General features: G+C 39.9%; 1 protein-coding gene across 1 annotated transcript; it reads left to right on the top strand.

The window, feature by feature from the left end:
- The first annotated feature begins 5,162 nt into the window (after window positions 1-5,162).
- LOC138906938 (uncharacterized) lies at window positions 5,163-5,480 on the top strand. Its single transcript, XM_070196601.1, has one exon. The coding sequence runs from the start codon at window positions 5,163-5,165 to the stop codon at window positions 5,478-5,480; it is 318 nt and encodes a 105-aa protein (XP_070052702.1).
- The last annotated feature ends 10,007 nt before the right edge of the window (window positions 5,481-15,487 follow it).

Raw genomic sequence — 15,487 nt, 5'->3', positions numbered from 1 at the left:
TGAACAAAATTCTCAGAAGCCATTTTCAAACTTTTCTCAGACAGCCTCTAGTATAATGGTCATAACATTTTATACAAAACTCCAAATAACGAATGGTTTGACTTTCTGGAAACTAGACATCAAGCGCTATAACTTTCATATGTTGATCATCTCTAATTCCTTATATATTTTGAGATATAAGCTATCAAAGTCAGCCCTGTGAAATACAAATTTCTTTATCTTCCCGGACAGCCTGTAGTTTGCCAGCCACAACTTTTTGTACACAAATCCAAATGCTAAATGGTTTACCTTTCTGAAAACGAGACACAAAGGGCTACAATTTTTATTTTTAGATCATCTCCGAATTCCTTATAGATTGTGAGATATGAGCCTCCGAAGTCAGACCTGTGGAACAGAGATTTTCTTCTTCGCGAATGCGAGAATCTCTTCGCGAACGCGAAGAACAAAATCCCAGAAGCCAAATCCTTCTTCGCGAACGCGAGAGGATCCTCACGAACGTGAAGAACAACACCAGACACCAGCATCAGCTATTGCAAAACAGCCTGAAATGATCCGAAACCACCCCGAAACATACCCGAGGCCCCCGGGACCCCGTCCAATCATACCAACCAGTCCCATAACATAACACAAACTTGCTCGAGGCCTCAAATCACATCAAACAACATCGAAATCATGAATCGCACCCCAATTCAAGCTTAATGAATTTTAGAACTTCAAATTTCTACATTCGATGATGGAACCTATCGAATCACATCCGATTGACCTCAAATTTTGCACACAAGTCACATTCGACATTACGGACCTACTCTAACTTCCGGAATCGGAATCCGACCCCGATGTCAAAAAGTCCACTTCCGATCAAACTTCTCAAAAAACTTTCAAATTTCTAGCTTTAGCCAAATGACTCCAAAATGACCTACGGACCTCCGAATCCACTTCCGGATGCGCTCCCAATTCCAAAATCACCATACGGAGCTATTCCCATACTCGGAATCCCAAACAGACATCGATAACCTTGAAATGCACTTCAACCCAAATTTATGGAATTCTTCCAAAATGCTAACTTCCACAATAGGTGCCGAAACACTCACGGGTTATCCAAAACCCGATACGGACATACGCCCAAGTCCGAAATCATCATACGAACTTGTTAGAACCTTCAAGTCCCGATTCCAATATCGTTTACTCAAAAATCCAACTTTAGTCAATTCTTCCAACTTAAAGCTTCTAAAATGAGAATTTTCTTTCCAAATCAACTCTGAACTTTCGAAATTTCAATTTCGACCACGCGTGCAAGTCATAATACCTAAAGTGAAGCTACTCGTAGCATCAAACTGCTGAACGACGTGCTAGGGCTCAAAATAATCGGTCGGGTCGTTACACTACCAATGTCTCTTTTTGTATTTACATTCTGTCTATTATATTTCAGACAGTATTTGGAGTTTTGTATAATCTACTAGATGCTCATACACTTGTGACACCAGGTCTTGGCACACACATTGGTAGAATTGGGAGTTGATTATTTATCTTGGATTTAAATTAATCGGCATCTTTTCTATTTTTATAAATATTGCTAGGAAAAAGAACAGAATTACTAGGAAAATATTTAAAGAATGATTGATATACGTTTAATTTATTAGTTAGCTTGCCTAGCTGTAATGTTGGTGCCATCACGACCTATAGGTGAAATTGGGTCGTGATAATATGGTATTAGAGCACTAGGTTCACGTAGGTCTCACAAGTTATGAGCAGACCTAATAGAGTCTTGCAGATCGGTACGGAAACATCTGTACTTATCTTCGAGAGGCTATAGGGTGTTAGGAAACTAACTTTCTTCATATTCCATCGTGCAATTAATGTAGTACTAAATATCCTTCTCTTATTCTTTCACAGATGGTGAGAACGCACTCTAATGAGGTTCCAGACCAGGGAAGAGCTACTCCCCCAGTTGCTAGAGGCCGAGGGAGGGCTCTAGCCTTTGGTAGGGGGCGAGGATGTCCCAGGACTGTTCCAGTTATATCGCCAGTGGGTCCAACAGAGAATCCCATTATTGAGGAACATGGTAAGGTGCCTGTGGCAGAGCTAGCTCCGGTGGATTTCACATCTGCACCGAGATTTCAGGATATCATGGGTCGTATATTGCGGTTCATGGACAATATGACTTAGGCCGATTTATTTCTGGCAGACCCAGCCATATCTCAAGCGGGCGGGAAAGCATAGACTCCAATCGCGCAGGATCATAGGCAGGCAGATGCTGTATATCAGACCCAGGGTGCACTACCCGTGGGTAGAGCCCAGCCAGTAGCAGCAGCTATACCTGAGCCCAGGCCAGCTACAGCCGCTGATCCTCAGAAACTATTGGACAAATGGACTAGACTACATCCTCCTGTCTTTGGGGGTGAGCGACATGAGGTTCCCCAGGATTTCATTGATCGGAGTAAGGATAGACTATACAACGTGAGGATATTGGAGTCTCATGGGGTAGACTTTGCTACTTTTCAGCTAGAGGGCAGAGCCCGTAGATGGTGGCAGTCTTATGTTCTTGGCAGACCAGCAGATTCTCCTCCCATGACTTGGGACAGGTTCACCCGTATCTTTCTGGACAGGTATATTCCACCCTCCTAGAGGGAAGAGTTGCGGTTTCAGTTTGAGCAGCTCCAGCAGAGTCAGATGTCAGTGACCGATTATGAGGCGAGGTTTTCTCAGTTATCTCGCCATGCACTTATGATACTCCCTACTGAGGCGGAGAGAGCGCAGAGGTTTGTTGCGGGTTTACATACTGGCATTCAGGCCACTATGGCTCGAGAGGTTGAGATGGGTACTTCTTATGAGCTAGTTGTGGAGATAGCCCGCAGGATTGAGGGTGTACATCAGCGGAGCCGAGAGCAGGTTATGAGAGATAAACGGTTTAGGTATTCTGGAGAGTTCAGAGGTGCTCCGTCTAGGGGCAGAGGTCAGTTCGGGAGAGGGCAGTCCAGTAGGCCCCCATATCCAGCACCACCGCCTCCTCGAGGTACTCCAGTGCGACCCTATCTCAATGCTATACCAAAGAGTTCTTATCACCCACCAGCTATTCAGGGTCCTCCCAGTGGGTATTTAGTTCCTCAGGGCCAGACTCTTAGTCAGCAGCCCATCTCACCAAAGCATTGTTATGAGTGCAGGGATCCCAGTCACATACGGAGATTTTTCCCCAGGCTTCAGGGTAAACTAGTGCAACAGGGTCAGCAGCCTATGATTACCGGACCAGTTGCTCCACCAGTTGTCCGACCACCAAGAGGTGGAGGACATATGGGTAGGGGTCGTCCTAGAGGTGGAGGTCAGCCAGGTGGAGGCCAGCCAGTTGGCGCTCCAGCTCGGTTCTATGCTTTTCCATCCAGACCAGATGCAGAGGCCTCAGATGCCGTGATTACAAGTATTATTTCTATTTGCGGTAAAGATGCCCCAGTATTATTTGATCCAGGATCTACGTATTCATATGTGTCATCTCTATTTTCTCCATTCTTGGGTGTTTCTCGTGAGTCCTTGAGTACTCATGTTTATGTGTCCACTCCTGTGGGCGATTCTGTTATTGTGAACCGGTCCTGTATTATTACATTCTATGGTTATGAAACTAGAGAAGATCTTCTACTGCTTGAGATGACTGACTTTAAAATTATTTTGGGCATGGACTGGTTATCTCCATATCATGTTATTCTAGATTTTCATGCCAAGACTGTTACCTCGGCTATGCCACCGTTGCCTAGGCCGGAGTGGAAGGGTTCGTCTGTTAGTTCATTTAATCGAGTTATTTCTTTTATAAAGGCTCAACACATAGTTGAGAAGGGTGGTTTGGATTATCTAGCCTATGTTCGGGATACTACTGTAGAGACTCTGGGTATTGATTTAGTGCCTGTAGTTCAGGAGTTCTCCGACGTATTTCCTTCAGATCTTCCAGGTATGCCACCTGATCGTGATATTGATTTCTGTATTGACTTGGCTCCAGATACCCAGCCTATATCTATCCCACCGTATTGCATGGCTCCGAAAGAATTGAAAGAATTGAAGGAACAACTTGAGGATTTACTAGCCAAAGGGTTCGTCAGACCGAGCGTATCGCCTTGGGGTGCACCGGTATTATTTGTGAAGAAGAAGGATGGAACAATGCGGATGTGTATTGATTATCGCCAATTACACAAAGTCACTATTAAGAACAAGTACCCGTTGCCACGTATTGATGACCTATTTGACCAGTTGCAGGGTGTTATGGTGTTCTCTGAGATCGACTTGAAGTCGGGGTACCATCAGATGAAGATTCGGGATTCAGATGTTCCGAAGACTGCTTTTTGGACTAGATATGGTCATTATGGTTTCTGGTGATGTCTTTCGGTTTAACTAATGCCCCGACAGCGTTTATGGATCTGATGAACAGGGTATTCAAGCCATATATTGATTTGTTTGTTATTCTTTTCATTGATGACATTTTGATCTACTCGCGCAGTAAGGAGGAGCATGAGCAGCATATGAGAGTAGTACTTCAGACATTGCGGGAACAAAAGTTATATGCTAAGTTCTCCAGATGTGAGTTCTGGCTAGAGTTTGTAGAATTTTTAGGGCATATTGTATCGGGCGAGGGTATTAAGGTTGATCCTAAAAAGATTGAGGCAGTTCAGAATTGGCATCGTCCCACGTCGGCGACTGAGATCAGGAGTTTTCAAGGTTTAGCAGGTTATTATCGTCGGTTCGTGGAAGGTTTTTCATCTATTGCAGCACCTTTGACCAAATTAACCTAGAAGGGTGCTCCCATTCTGATAGTCCGATGATTGTGAGGTGAGCTTTCAGAAGCTCAAGACAGCATTGATTACAACACTAGTGTTAGTGTTGCCTTCCGGTTCGGGGATGTATACAGTGTATTGTGACGCTTCACGCTTTAGTTTGGGTTGTGTATTGATGTAGGAAGGGCGAGTTATTGCATATGCTTCACGTCATCTGAAGCCCTACGAGAAGAATTATCCAGTGCGTGATTTGGAGTTAGCTGCGATTATTCACGCTCTTAAGATTTGGAGGCATTATCTTTATAGGTTTACACTAATCATCGCATTTTGCAGTATTTGTTCAAGCAGAGAGATCTAAATTTGAGGCAGCGCAGATGGCTTGAGTTATAGAAAGATTATGATATTACTATCATGTATCATTCGGACAAAGCAAACATAGTTACAGACGCGTGGAGTAGGAAGGCGGAGAGTATGGGTAGTTTGGCTTTCATTTCAGCAGAGGAGAGGCCATTGGCTTTGGATATTCAGTCCTTGGCTAACAGACTTGTAATATTGGATATTTCAGAGCCCAATCGAGTTCTTGCATATGTTGTTGCTCGGTCTTCACTATTTAAGCAGATCAAGGCTAGCCAGTATGATGATCCACACTTAATGGGTCTTCGAGAAACGGTACTACGGGGTGGTGCCAAGGAAGTTACTATTGGCACGGATGGTGTCATGCGACTCTAGGATCATTTATGTGTTCCTAATGTGGATGGACTGAGGAAAAAGATCTTAGAGGAGGCACACCGTTCTCGGTATTCTATTCATCCAGGAGCTACAAAGATGAATCGTGACCTGAGGCAGCATTATTGGTGGTGACGAATGAAAAAGGACATCGTTGAGTATGTAGCTAGGTGTCTAAATTGCCAGCAAGTTAAATATGAGCACCAGAGGCCAGGTGGCCTACTTCAGCAGATGACTATATCGGAGTGGAAATGGGAACGCATTACTATGGACTTTGTAGTTGGATTGCCGCGGACATTGCGGAAGTTTGATGCAGTTTGGGTGATTGTTGACAGGTTGACTAAGTCGGCACACTTTACTCCGGTTGTGACTACGTATACTTCAGAGAGGTTGGCCCAGATTTATATTAAGGAGATAGTTCAGTTGCACGGTGTGCCAATTTCCATCATATCATATAGAGGCCCTCAATTTACTTTACATTTATGGAGAGCAATACAGAGTGAATTGGGGACCCGTGTAGAGCTCAGTACATCCTTTCATCCGCAGACTGACAGGCAGTCAGAGCGGACAATTCATATTTTGGAGGATATGCTCAGGGTGAGGAAGTTCGCGATCGCGTAGAAGAGATCACTGGGCAGAGAGTTTAAGTTTCCATTTTTAACGATTTGGAGCTCGGATTTTAGGTGATTTTTGGAATATTTTAGAGAAAACAATGGGGTAAGTGTTCTTAACTCAATATTGGTTAAATTACCCGAATCCATCACTGTTTTTAATCATTTAATTGGTGAATTAAGTTGGAAAAGTTTGAAAACCCTCTTGGATAGATTTGAGGATTTGAGGGCCGAATTGTTATCGGAATTTAGTAATTTTGGTATGGGTAGACTCGTGGTGGAGTGGGCGTTCATATTTCGTAACTTTCACCGAATTTCGAAACGTGGGCCCCACGGGCTGTATTTTGAGTTAATTTCAGATTTTTATTGAAAAATATAGTATTTTCTTATGGAATTGATTCCTATAATTTTTAGTGATTGTATCGAATTATTTTGGCTAGATTCGAGCCAGACAGAGTTGGATAATCGTGGAAAAGGTCTTCTGGTGGAGCAAATTGAGGTAAGTCTCTTGTCTAATCTTGTGAGGGAAAATTACCTTATAGGTAATTAAATTAATAATTATTGTTAATTGTGGGGGCTACGTACGCTTGAGGTGATGAGAGTCCGTGCGTAGCTACTATAAATGCTAAAGTCCGGGTAGTTTAGGACTCAAAAGCATGAATTACTTGTATAAATTGTATTATTTACTTAATTGTATATATATATATATTGTGAATTGTTAGGGAAGATATTAAAAGATGAAAATCTCATATGCTTAATTTTCTGTTTAAATTAATTATTGTTAAAAGAAATGGTTCATTCTCCAGAACTTATCTTATAATAAATATACTCTTCTTCCGGAGTTACATAAGAAAATGTCCTCCTTTCTTGTGGAGCGGGCCGAACGGCTCGGCAGGATAGATGCATCTATGGATCGCGCCGCACGTCCCTCGGCAGTATACACGACACTCTTGATCAGGCCGTACAACCTCGACAGAAATCGTGCCTAATAACACGATACTTTGATAGTTTATTGCAGCTTGTGAAGCTAATTGATAAATTGAAAATCTTTGAAATTTAAAGAATTGATAATCTCTGTTGTTAAGGAATTATTGTTATTCCTGTAAATGAGGCTAATTGATAAATTGGAAATTTATTGGAATTAAAATTTTTTTTATTAAAATATTAAGAATTGTTGCATTTGAATGAATTTAATTATTTCTGTTGGTTAAATAAAATCATTGTAAATTCTATAAATCATGTTGATTTAGATATTGCTATTTTTATTTTATTTATTATTATTGACTCTTAGTGAGTGTCAAAGTCGGCCATCTCGTCTCTACCACTTCGATATTAGGCTTGATACTTACTGGGTACACGTTGTTTACGTACTCATGCTACACTTTTTGTGCAGGATCTGAGGCAGGCACTAGTGGAGGACCTATCATCGCACATCCACGTTAACCAGAGGCGTAGTGGTGAGCTGCCTTTCTGAGCCGTTCTGTAGCTACCAATGTCTCTTCTTGTATTTACATTCTGTCTATTATATTTCAGACAGTATTTGGAGTTTTGTATAATCTACTAGATGCTCATACACTTGTGACACCAGGTCTTGGCACACACATTGGTAGAATTGGGAGTTGATTATTTATCCTGGATTTAAATTAATCGGTATCTTTTCTAATTTCATTAATATTGATAGGAAAAAGAACATAATTACTTGAAATTTTTTTAAAGAATGATTGATATACGTTTAATTTATTAGTTGGCTTGCCTAGCTGTAATGTTGGGCGCCATCACGACCTATAGGTGAAATTGGGTCGTGACACATCTCTATGCCTACATGTCAATGGATGCATGCCAACTGTAATACCATGCAGTGATAAAACCATATGCATACTCTCGGTGCATCAATGCACTCAGTCCTCCCAATCACTCAATCCTCACAGTCACTCAGTCATCATAGCCACTCAGTCCTCACAGTAACTCAATCCTCCCAATCTCTCGGCACTCGCACTCAGTAGGTACATGTGCTCATTGGGGGTGTATACAGACTCCAGAGGGGCTCCTTTAGCCGTGGTGCTATAACAAACAAATCATGGCATAAATCAGTAAAAAATGATGCGGCGCGCATCCCGCTCCCATCATAAATCAATAAAACATGTTGCGGCGTGCAGCCCGATCCCATAAACATCCTCACCATCAAGCCCTCGGCCTCACTCAGTCAACAATCTCTCCAGTCTCTCAGGCTCTCAATGTCATGAAAAATCAGCCCAAAAATAATGATGTGATGTATCAATAAATGGTAACAGAGACTGAGATATGATATACATATGAATGTGTATGATTGAGTATGTAAATACAATGTAAGCAAATAACTCAACAGCGAAAATGACCTCGGTGGGTCTCAACAGAATAAGCATGTAGCCTAGACATGGTTTCTAACATGGATCAAAGCTCAATAGCTCAAGTACTTAGAAATTTCATGGTTACAGGTAAGGTCAGGTAACTACATAGTACCACAAAAATAGTAGAGTCACAATTAACACGGTGCACGCCCACACGCCCCTCACCTAGCATGCGCGTCACCTCAACACCAAACACATAACACGTAATTCGGGGTTTCATACCCTCAGCACCAAGTTTAGAAGTGTTAGTTACCTCGAACAAGTCAAATTCAATACCGAGCAAGCCAAATGATGCTCCAAAATGCCACCCCGCACATACCGACCTCTGAACGGCTCGAAGCTAGCCAAAAGCAACTCAAATACATCAAATAAAGCCCAAGGAAATAATTCCAAATGATAAATGTCAAATCCTTAATCAAAAGCCCAAAATTGACCAAAAGGTCTAACCCGGGCCCGCACCTCGGAACTCGACAGAACTTATAAAATCTGACAACCCATTTAAACCATACTAGTTTCACTCAAATCCAACTCCAAATCGATGTTCAAAACTCAAAAACTCACTCTATGAAACTTTAGGCTAAAACCCTCAATTTCCTCTTTAAAATTCATCAATCAATTGCCAAAAACGAAGATAGCTTCATGAAATAAAGTAAAAACCAAGTGTAGAACACTTACTCCAATCCTTGTGATGAAAATTGCTTCAAAAGTCGCCCCAATCCGAGTCCCACATCTCAAAATATGATAAAAGAACCAAAACCTCGATTTTATAGCTTCTGCACAGCAGTTTTCGCATATGCGGTCACAATGTCACATCTGTGACCTCTGCTTATGCGGAACAAATTTTGCTTCTGCGAATAAATCCCTGAACCAGCAACCACCGCTCCTGCGATCATCACTCTGCTTCTGCGGTCGCGCTCCTGTGCTCCTTGATCCGTATCTGCGGTCGCGCAGGTGCGTCCAAGCACCCGCACCTACGATCCTCACGCCCAACTCCCTCTTCACGCTTCTGCGATGACACTGCCACTTTTGCGGCTCCGTACCTGCGCCCATGGCTCCGCAGGTGCGGTCACAACAGAACCTCTGCCAAACCAGCCTTAGCCAAAATTTCCAAAATGCTCTGAACCTCGTCTGAAACTCACCCGAGCCCTTCGGTATCCCATCTGAATATACCAACAAGTCCAATAACATAACACGGACCTACTAGAGGCCTTAAATCACACATAACAATATCGAAACAACGAATCGCACTGCAAATCAAACTTAAATGAACCTTGAACATTCAACTTCCAAAACTCGCACCGAAATATATTAAATCAACCCGGAATGAACCCAAATTTTGCACACAAGTCCCAAATGGCATAACGAAGTTATTCAAATTCCCGAAACTACAATCTGAAACCGATATCATCAAAGTCAACTCTCGATCAAACTTATGAACTTTCCAAACCTTCAAATTTATAATTTTTCGTCAATTTGTGCCGAAAACTTCTAGAAACATCCAAATGCAAATCCGGGCATACACCCGAGTCCAAAATCACCATCCGGACCTAAGGGACCATCAAAACTCCAATCCGATGTCAAATACTAAAAGTCAAACTTGGTCAACTCTTTCAATTTAAAGCTTCCTAGTTTAGAATCATTCTTCCAAATCAATTCCGAATAACCTTAAAACCAAAACCGACGATTCACACAAGTCATAATACATCATACGGAGCTACTCATGCCCGTAAACTACCGAGCAAAGTGCAAATACTCAGAACGACCGATCGGATCATTACACTTAATGCCCATTCTATTACAATTATTCAATATACGTTATACTTTCTTTTCCTATTACTCAATGTAAGTTATTACTTGTATTTTGGTTACTATAAATTATAAAGCACATCTTCTTATTTTCGTCACTTTCGTTTCTTCTTCTTCATTGATCATTCTTCTCCTTTTCATTAGAAATTCTTTGTACATAAGTTTTTTTTATTTTGACTTTTTCTTCTCATTGTTGGTGTTTTTGCCACTGTTATATTTAATTTACGATATGGCGCATAACTTTCATTGTTTAGGAAGTTGTGGGCAATATTTAGGGATTCAACTTTAACCTTGATAAATACATTATACATTATATATATATATATATATATATATATATATATATATATATATATATATATATATATTGTGGGCCTAACTTTGCGTGTGAATTTTCATGTAAAGTACTTGTCACGATCCAAATCTCACATATCGTGATGGCACCTATCGCAATACTAGGCAAGCCGACAATCACAATAAACCACACATCTTTAAGTTTGAAAGCATAATAAAATAATCTTAAGAGTAAAATCTCATAAAATAACTGATAAGAAAATACCGCGACTCAATACAAAATCCCCCAAAATTCGGGTGTCACTTAGTACATGAGTATCTAACTGACAACATAGTCTGCCTGCTAAAAATACTTTCTAGAAAGATAGAACAGTACAAATAAATAGAAAGAAGGAGAGTCAAAGTCTGCGGATGCTAAGGCAGCTACCTCGATAGTCTCCAACAAATAAAACTCCCAAAGCTAGCAGTCGCCATACCCGGAAGTACCTGGATCTGCACATGAAGTGTAGAGTGTAGTGTGAGTACAACCGACCCAATGTACTCAATAAGTAACAAGACTAACCTTGGGTTGAAAGTAGTGACGAGCTCAACAGGTACAGTCTAAACACAGAATTTAACAATAAATAAATATAGACATGCTTTCAAGTTCAACAATTTAAGCTCAATACGGATAAAATATGCCAAGTGTGAATGCAATGAAGAATGATACATCACTATATCTACATGTCAATTATGCATGCCAACTGAAATAGTCACTCAATACTCACAATCACTCAGTCATCCCAATCGCTTGGCACTCCCGCTCGCACTCAGTAGGTACATGCACTCATTGCTGGTAAGTCAGATTCCGGAGGGGTGGATCCTGCCCAAGTGCTAAAATAAGTCAATCATGGAATAAATTAATAAACGCCACCTTAACCCATAAATATCCTCACAATCAGGCGCTCGGCCTCACTCAGTCATCAATCTCTTCAGTCTCTAGGGCTTACGAATATCATGACAATCAACCCAAATAATGATGTTATGATGTATCAATATATGGTAACAAAGACTGAGATATGGTATGTAAATTATATATGTGAATGAGTACATAATTGCAAATTAAGCAAGTAATTCAACAGCAACACGACCTCTGTGGGTCCCAACAACACCAGCATATTGCCTAAGCATAATTTCTAACATGAATCACAACTCAATTTCTCTAACACATGGAGAATATATGGATAATAACAAGAGTATTTGACTACACAGTTCCATGGAATTGACCGAGTCACAATTCCTATGGTGCACGCCCATACGTCCGTCACCTAGCATGTGCGTTACCTCAACACCAACCACATCACAGGGATTCATACCCTCAGAGTCAAGTTTAGAAGTGTTACTTACCTCAAACCGTGCAAATCACTACTCCAATAAGCCCTTGCCTCGCGAATCGGCCTCTGAACGCCTCGAATCTAGCACCAAATAACTCGATACAATCAACACAAGCTATAGGAATCAATTTCATATGATAAAGCTAAGTTCTTAAACAAAAGTCAAAAGTCAACCCTAGGCCCATGCCTCGGAATCCAATAAAAGTTACAAAATCCGAACACACATTCAATTACGAGTCCAACCATACCAAAATTACTCAAATTTGATACCAAATCGCCACTCAACTCCCTAAATCTTACTCTTCAATCCCTAGTCCAAAACTCTCAAAATTCCACATTAAAAACACATAAACAAGGTGAAAAATGCAGTGGGTATTCAATATTAATGAATAAAAATGATCAAAAGTGACTTACCTCTTGAAATCTAGTGAAATTCCCTTAAAATATTATTTTAATCCGATCTCTCAAAGTCCAAAAATGAATAAAATCTCGGAACCCTTCAAATATATACACTGCCAGTGATTTCGCACCTGCGGTCCCACAAGAGCGACCATTCTTCCGCTTCTGCGGTTTCCTGAAGACTTCCTGCCCCTGCTTCTGCGAACAAGGCTCCACATCTGCAGAGCCGCACCAACGACATCCTATCCGCTTCTGTGGAGACTGCTGCCACATGCCTTCATCGCACTTGCGCCTCTCTTCCGCAATCTGCGATCTACAGGTGAATCTAATTCGAGTAGACGATACTATATCAATAAGGTATCGATTAGATCTTGAAAAGAATCAACATAATCTTCTTCATTTTAGGATTTTAGATTTAAATTAGTCGCTTTTGTGAATGAAAAAACTGTACCTACTATTTTTTTGGATTCCTATTTGAATCAAATTTTGAATTTGATTAATTTATTGGAATTGATAAATTTGGAGGTCATAAAGAAATTAAGTCTATATACCACGTTCAAATTACTGGCATTATATTGATCGATAAAATTCAATAAAATCCATATCTGTAAAATAAAGAAAGGAAAAATTCTTTTATAGTAAAAATATTTGTCATTTCAGTTATTTCTCAAGAAGAAAAGAGAGGATCTGTTGAATTTCAAGTATTCAATTTCACCAATAAGAAACGGAGACTCACTTCACATTTAGAATTGCACAAAAAAACTATTTATCTTAGAGAGGTTTGAAGAAAATTTTGGGAAAACGTCAACGACTGCTAGCTTATTTGTCAAAAAAAAAAAGAGTACGTTATAAAAAATTAATTAATCAGTTGGACATTCGAGAGATAAAAACTCGTTAATTTTATTTATTTGAAGAGTCGTTTTATTTTCACTTATATATTTCGATTAAATTTTGATGAACTTCTTTTCACTTTTAGCAATTCATGGAAGAATGAATCGGTAAAAAACTTATGACCGCACCAACTACAAGAAAAGACTTCATTATAGTCAATATGGGGCCTCAACACCCATCAATGCACGGTGTTCTTTGACTCATTGTCACTATGTAAAGATGTTGTCTATTGCGAACCAATATTGGGTTATTTACATAGAGGGATGGAGAAAATTGCAGAAAACCGAACAACTATACAATATTTGCCTTATGTAACACGTTGGAATTATTTAGCTACTATGGTCACAGAAGCAATAACCATAAATGGACCCGAACAATTAGGCAATATTCAAGTACCTAAAAGGGCTAGCTATATCAGAGTCATTATGTTGGAGTTGAGTAGGATAGCTTCTTATTTGTTATGGCTAGGCCCTTTTATGGCGGATATTGGTGTGCATACCCCTTTCTTCTATATAGTTTGAGAAAGAGAATTGATATATGACCTCTTCGAAGCTGCCACTGGTATGCGAAAGATGCATAATTATTTTCGTATCGGGGGAGTGGCTGCTGATCTACCCTATGGCTGGATAAATAAATGTTTGGATTTTTGCGATTATTTTTTAACAGGGGTTGCTGAGTATCAAAAACTTATTACCCGGAATCCTCTTTTTTTAGAACGAGTTGAAGGCGTAGGCATTATTGGGGGAGACGAAGCATTAAATTGGGGTTTATCGGGACCAATGCTACGAGCTTCCGGAATAGAATGGGATCTTCGTAAAGTTAATCATTATGAGTCTTACGACGGATTTGATTGGCAGGTTCAATGGCAACGAGAATGGGATTCATTAGCTTGTTATTTAGTACGAATCAGTGAAATGACAGAATCCATAAAGATTGATCAACAGGCTCTGGAAGGAATTCCAGGAGGGCCTTACGAAAATTTAGAAATCCGACGTTTTGACAGACTAAAAGATCCTGAATAGAATAATTTTGAATATCAGTTTATTAGTAAAAAAACCTTCTCCAACTTTTGAATTGTCGAAACAAGAACTTTATGTGAGAGTTAAAGACCCAAAAGGAGAATTGAGAATTTTTCTCATAGGAGATCAAAGCGTTTTTCTTTGGAGATGGAAAATTCACCCACCAGGTTTTATCAATTTATAAATTCTTTCTCAGTTAGTTAAAAGAATGAAATTGGTTGATATTATGACAATACTAGGTAGCATAGATATCATTATGGGAGAAGTTGATCGTTGAAATGATAATTGATACAACAAAAATAGCAACTATCAATTCTTTTTGCAAATTGGAATCCTTAAAAGAAGTCTATGGGATCATATTGATGATTTTCCCTATTTTGACTCTTGTATTAGGAGGAATCACAATAGGTGTACTAGTAATTAATTTGGTTAGAAAGAGAAATATCTGCAGGAATACAACAACATATCGGACCTGAATATGGTGGCCCTTTAGGAATTTTTCAAGCTCTTGCAGATGGGACAAAATTACTTTTGAAAGAGAACCTTATTCCATCTACATGAGATACTCGTTTATTCAGTATCGGACCATCCATAGCAGTAATATCCATCTTTCTAAGTTATTCAGTAATTCCTTTTGGTGATCACCTTGTTCTAGCCGATCTTAGTATTGGTATTTTTTTCTGGATTGCCATTTCAAGTATTGCTCCCGTTGGACTACTTATGTTGGGATATGGATCAAATAATAAATATTTCCTTTTAGGTGGTCTACGGGCAGCTGCTCAATCAATTAGTTATGAAATACCATTAGCTCTATGTGTGTTATTAATATCTCTACGTGTGATTCAGTGAGACCTAAAATATCTCCGTCTAGAACTCCTCAGTCATTTCCTAAGTTCAAATTCGATCCGTTAACCATCTTAAATCCACCCGAGGTCCCCGGGACCTCAACAAAATATATACCAACAAGTCCTAAAATATAATACGAACTTAGTCAAGGCCTCATATCACATCAAACAACATCAAAACACGAATCGCACCCCAATTCAAGCCTAATGAAACTAATAAATTTCCAACTTCTACAATCAATGCCGAAACATATCAAATCAACTTTGATTGACCTCAAATTTTGCACACAAATCATAAATGACACAACAGACCTATTCCAACTTCCGGAACCAAAATCCAAGCTCGGTAACCACAAAGTCAAACTTTCGGTCAAACTTCTCAACT

This window comes from Nicotiana tomentosiformis, chromosome 3 (assembly GCF_000390325.3).
Source record: "Nicotiana tomentosiformis chromosome 3, ASM39032v3, whole genome shotgun sequence".
Lineage (NCBI taxonomy): Eukaryota > Viridiplantae > Streptophyta > Magnoliopsida > Solanales > Solanaceae > Nicotiana > Nicotiana tomentosiformis.
Note: the sequence above shows the minus strand (reverse complement) of the source record. Positions and strands in the feature narration are given on the sequence as shown.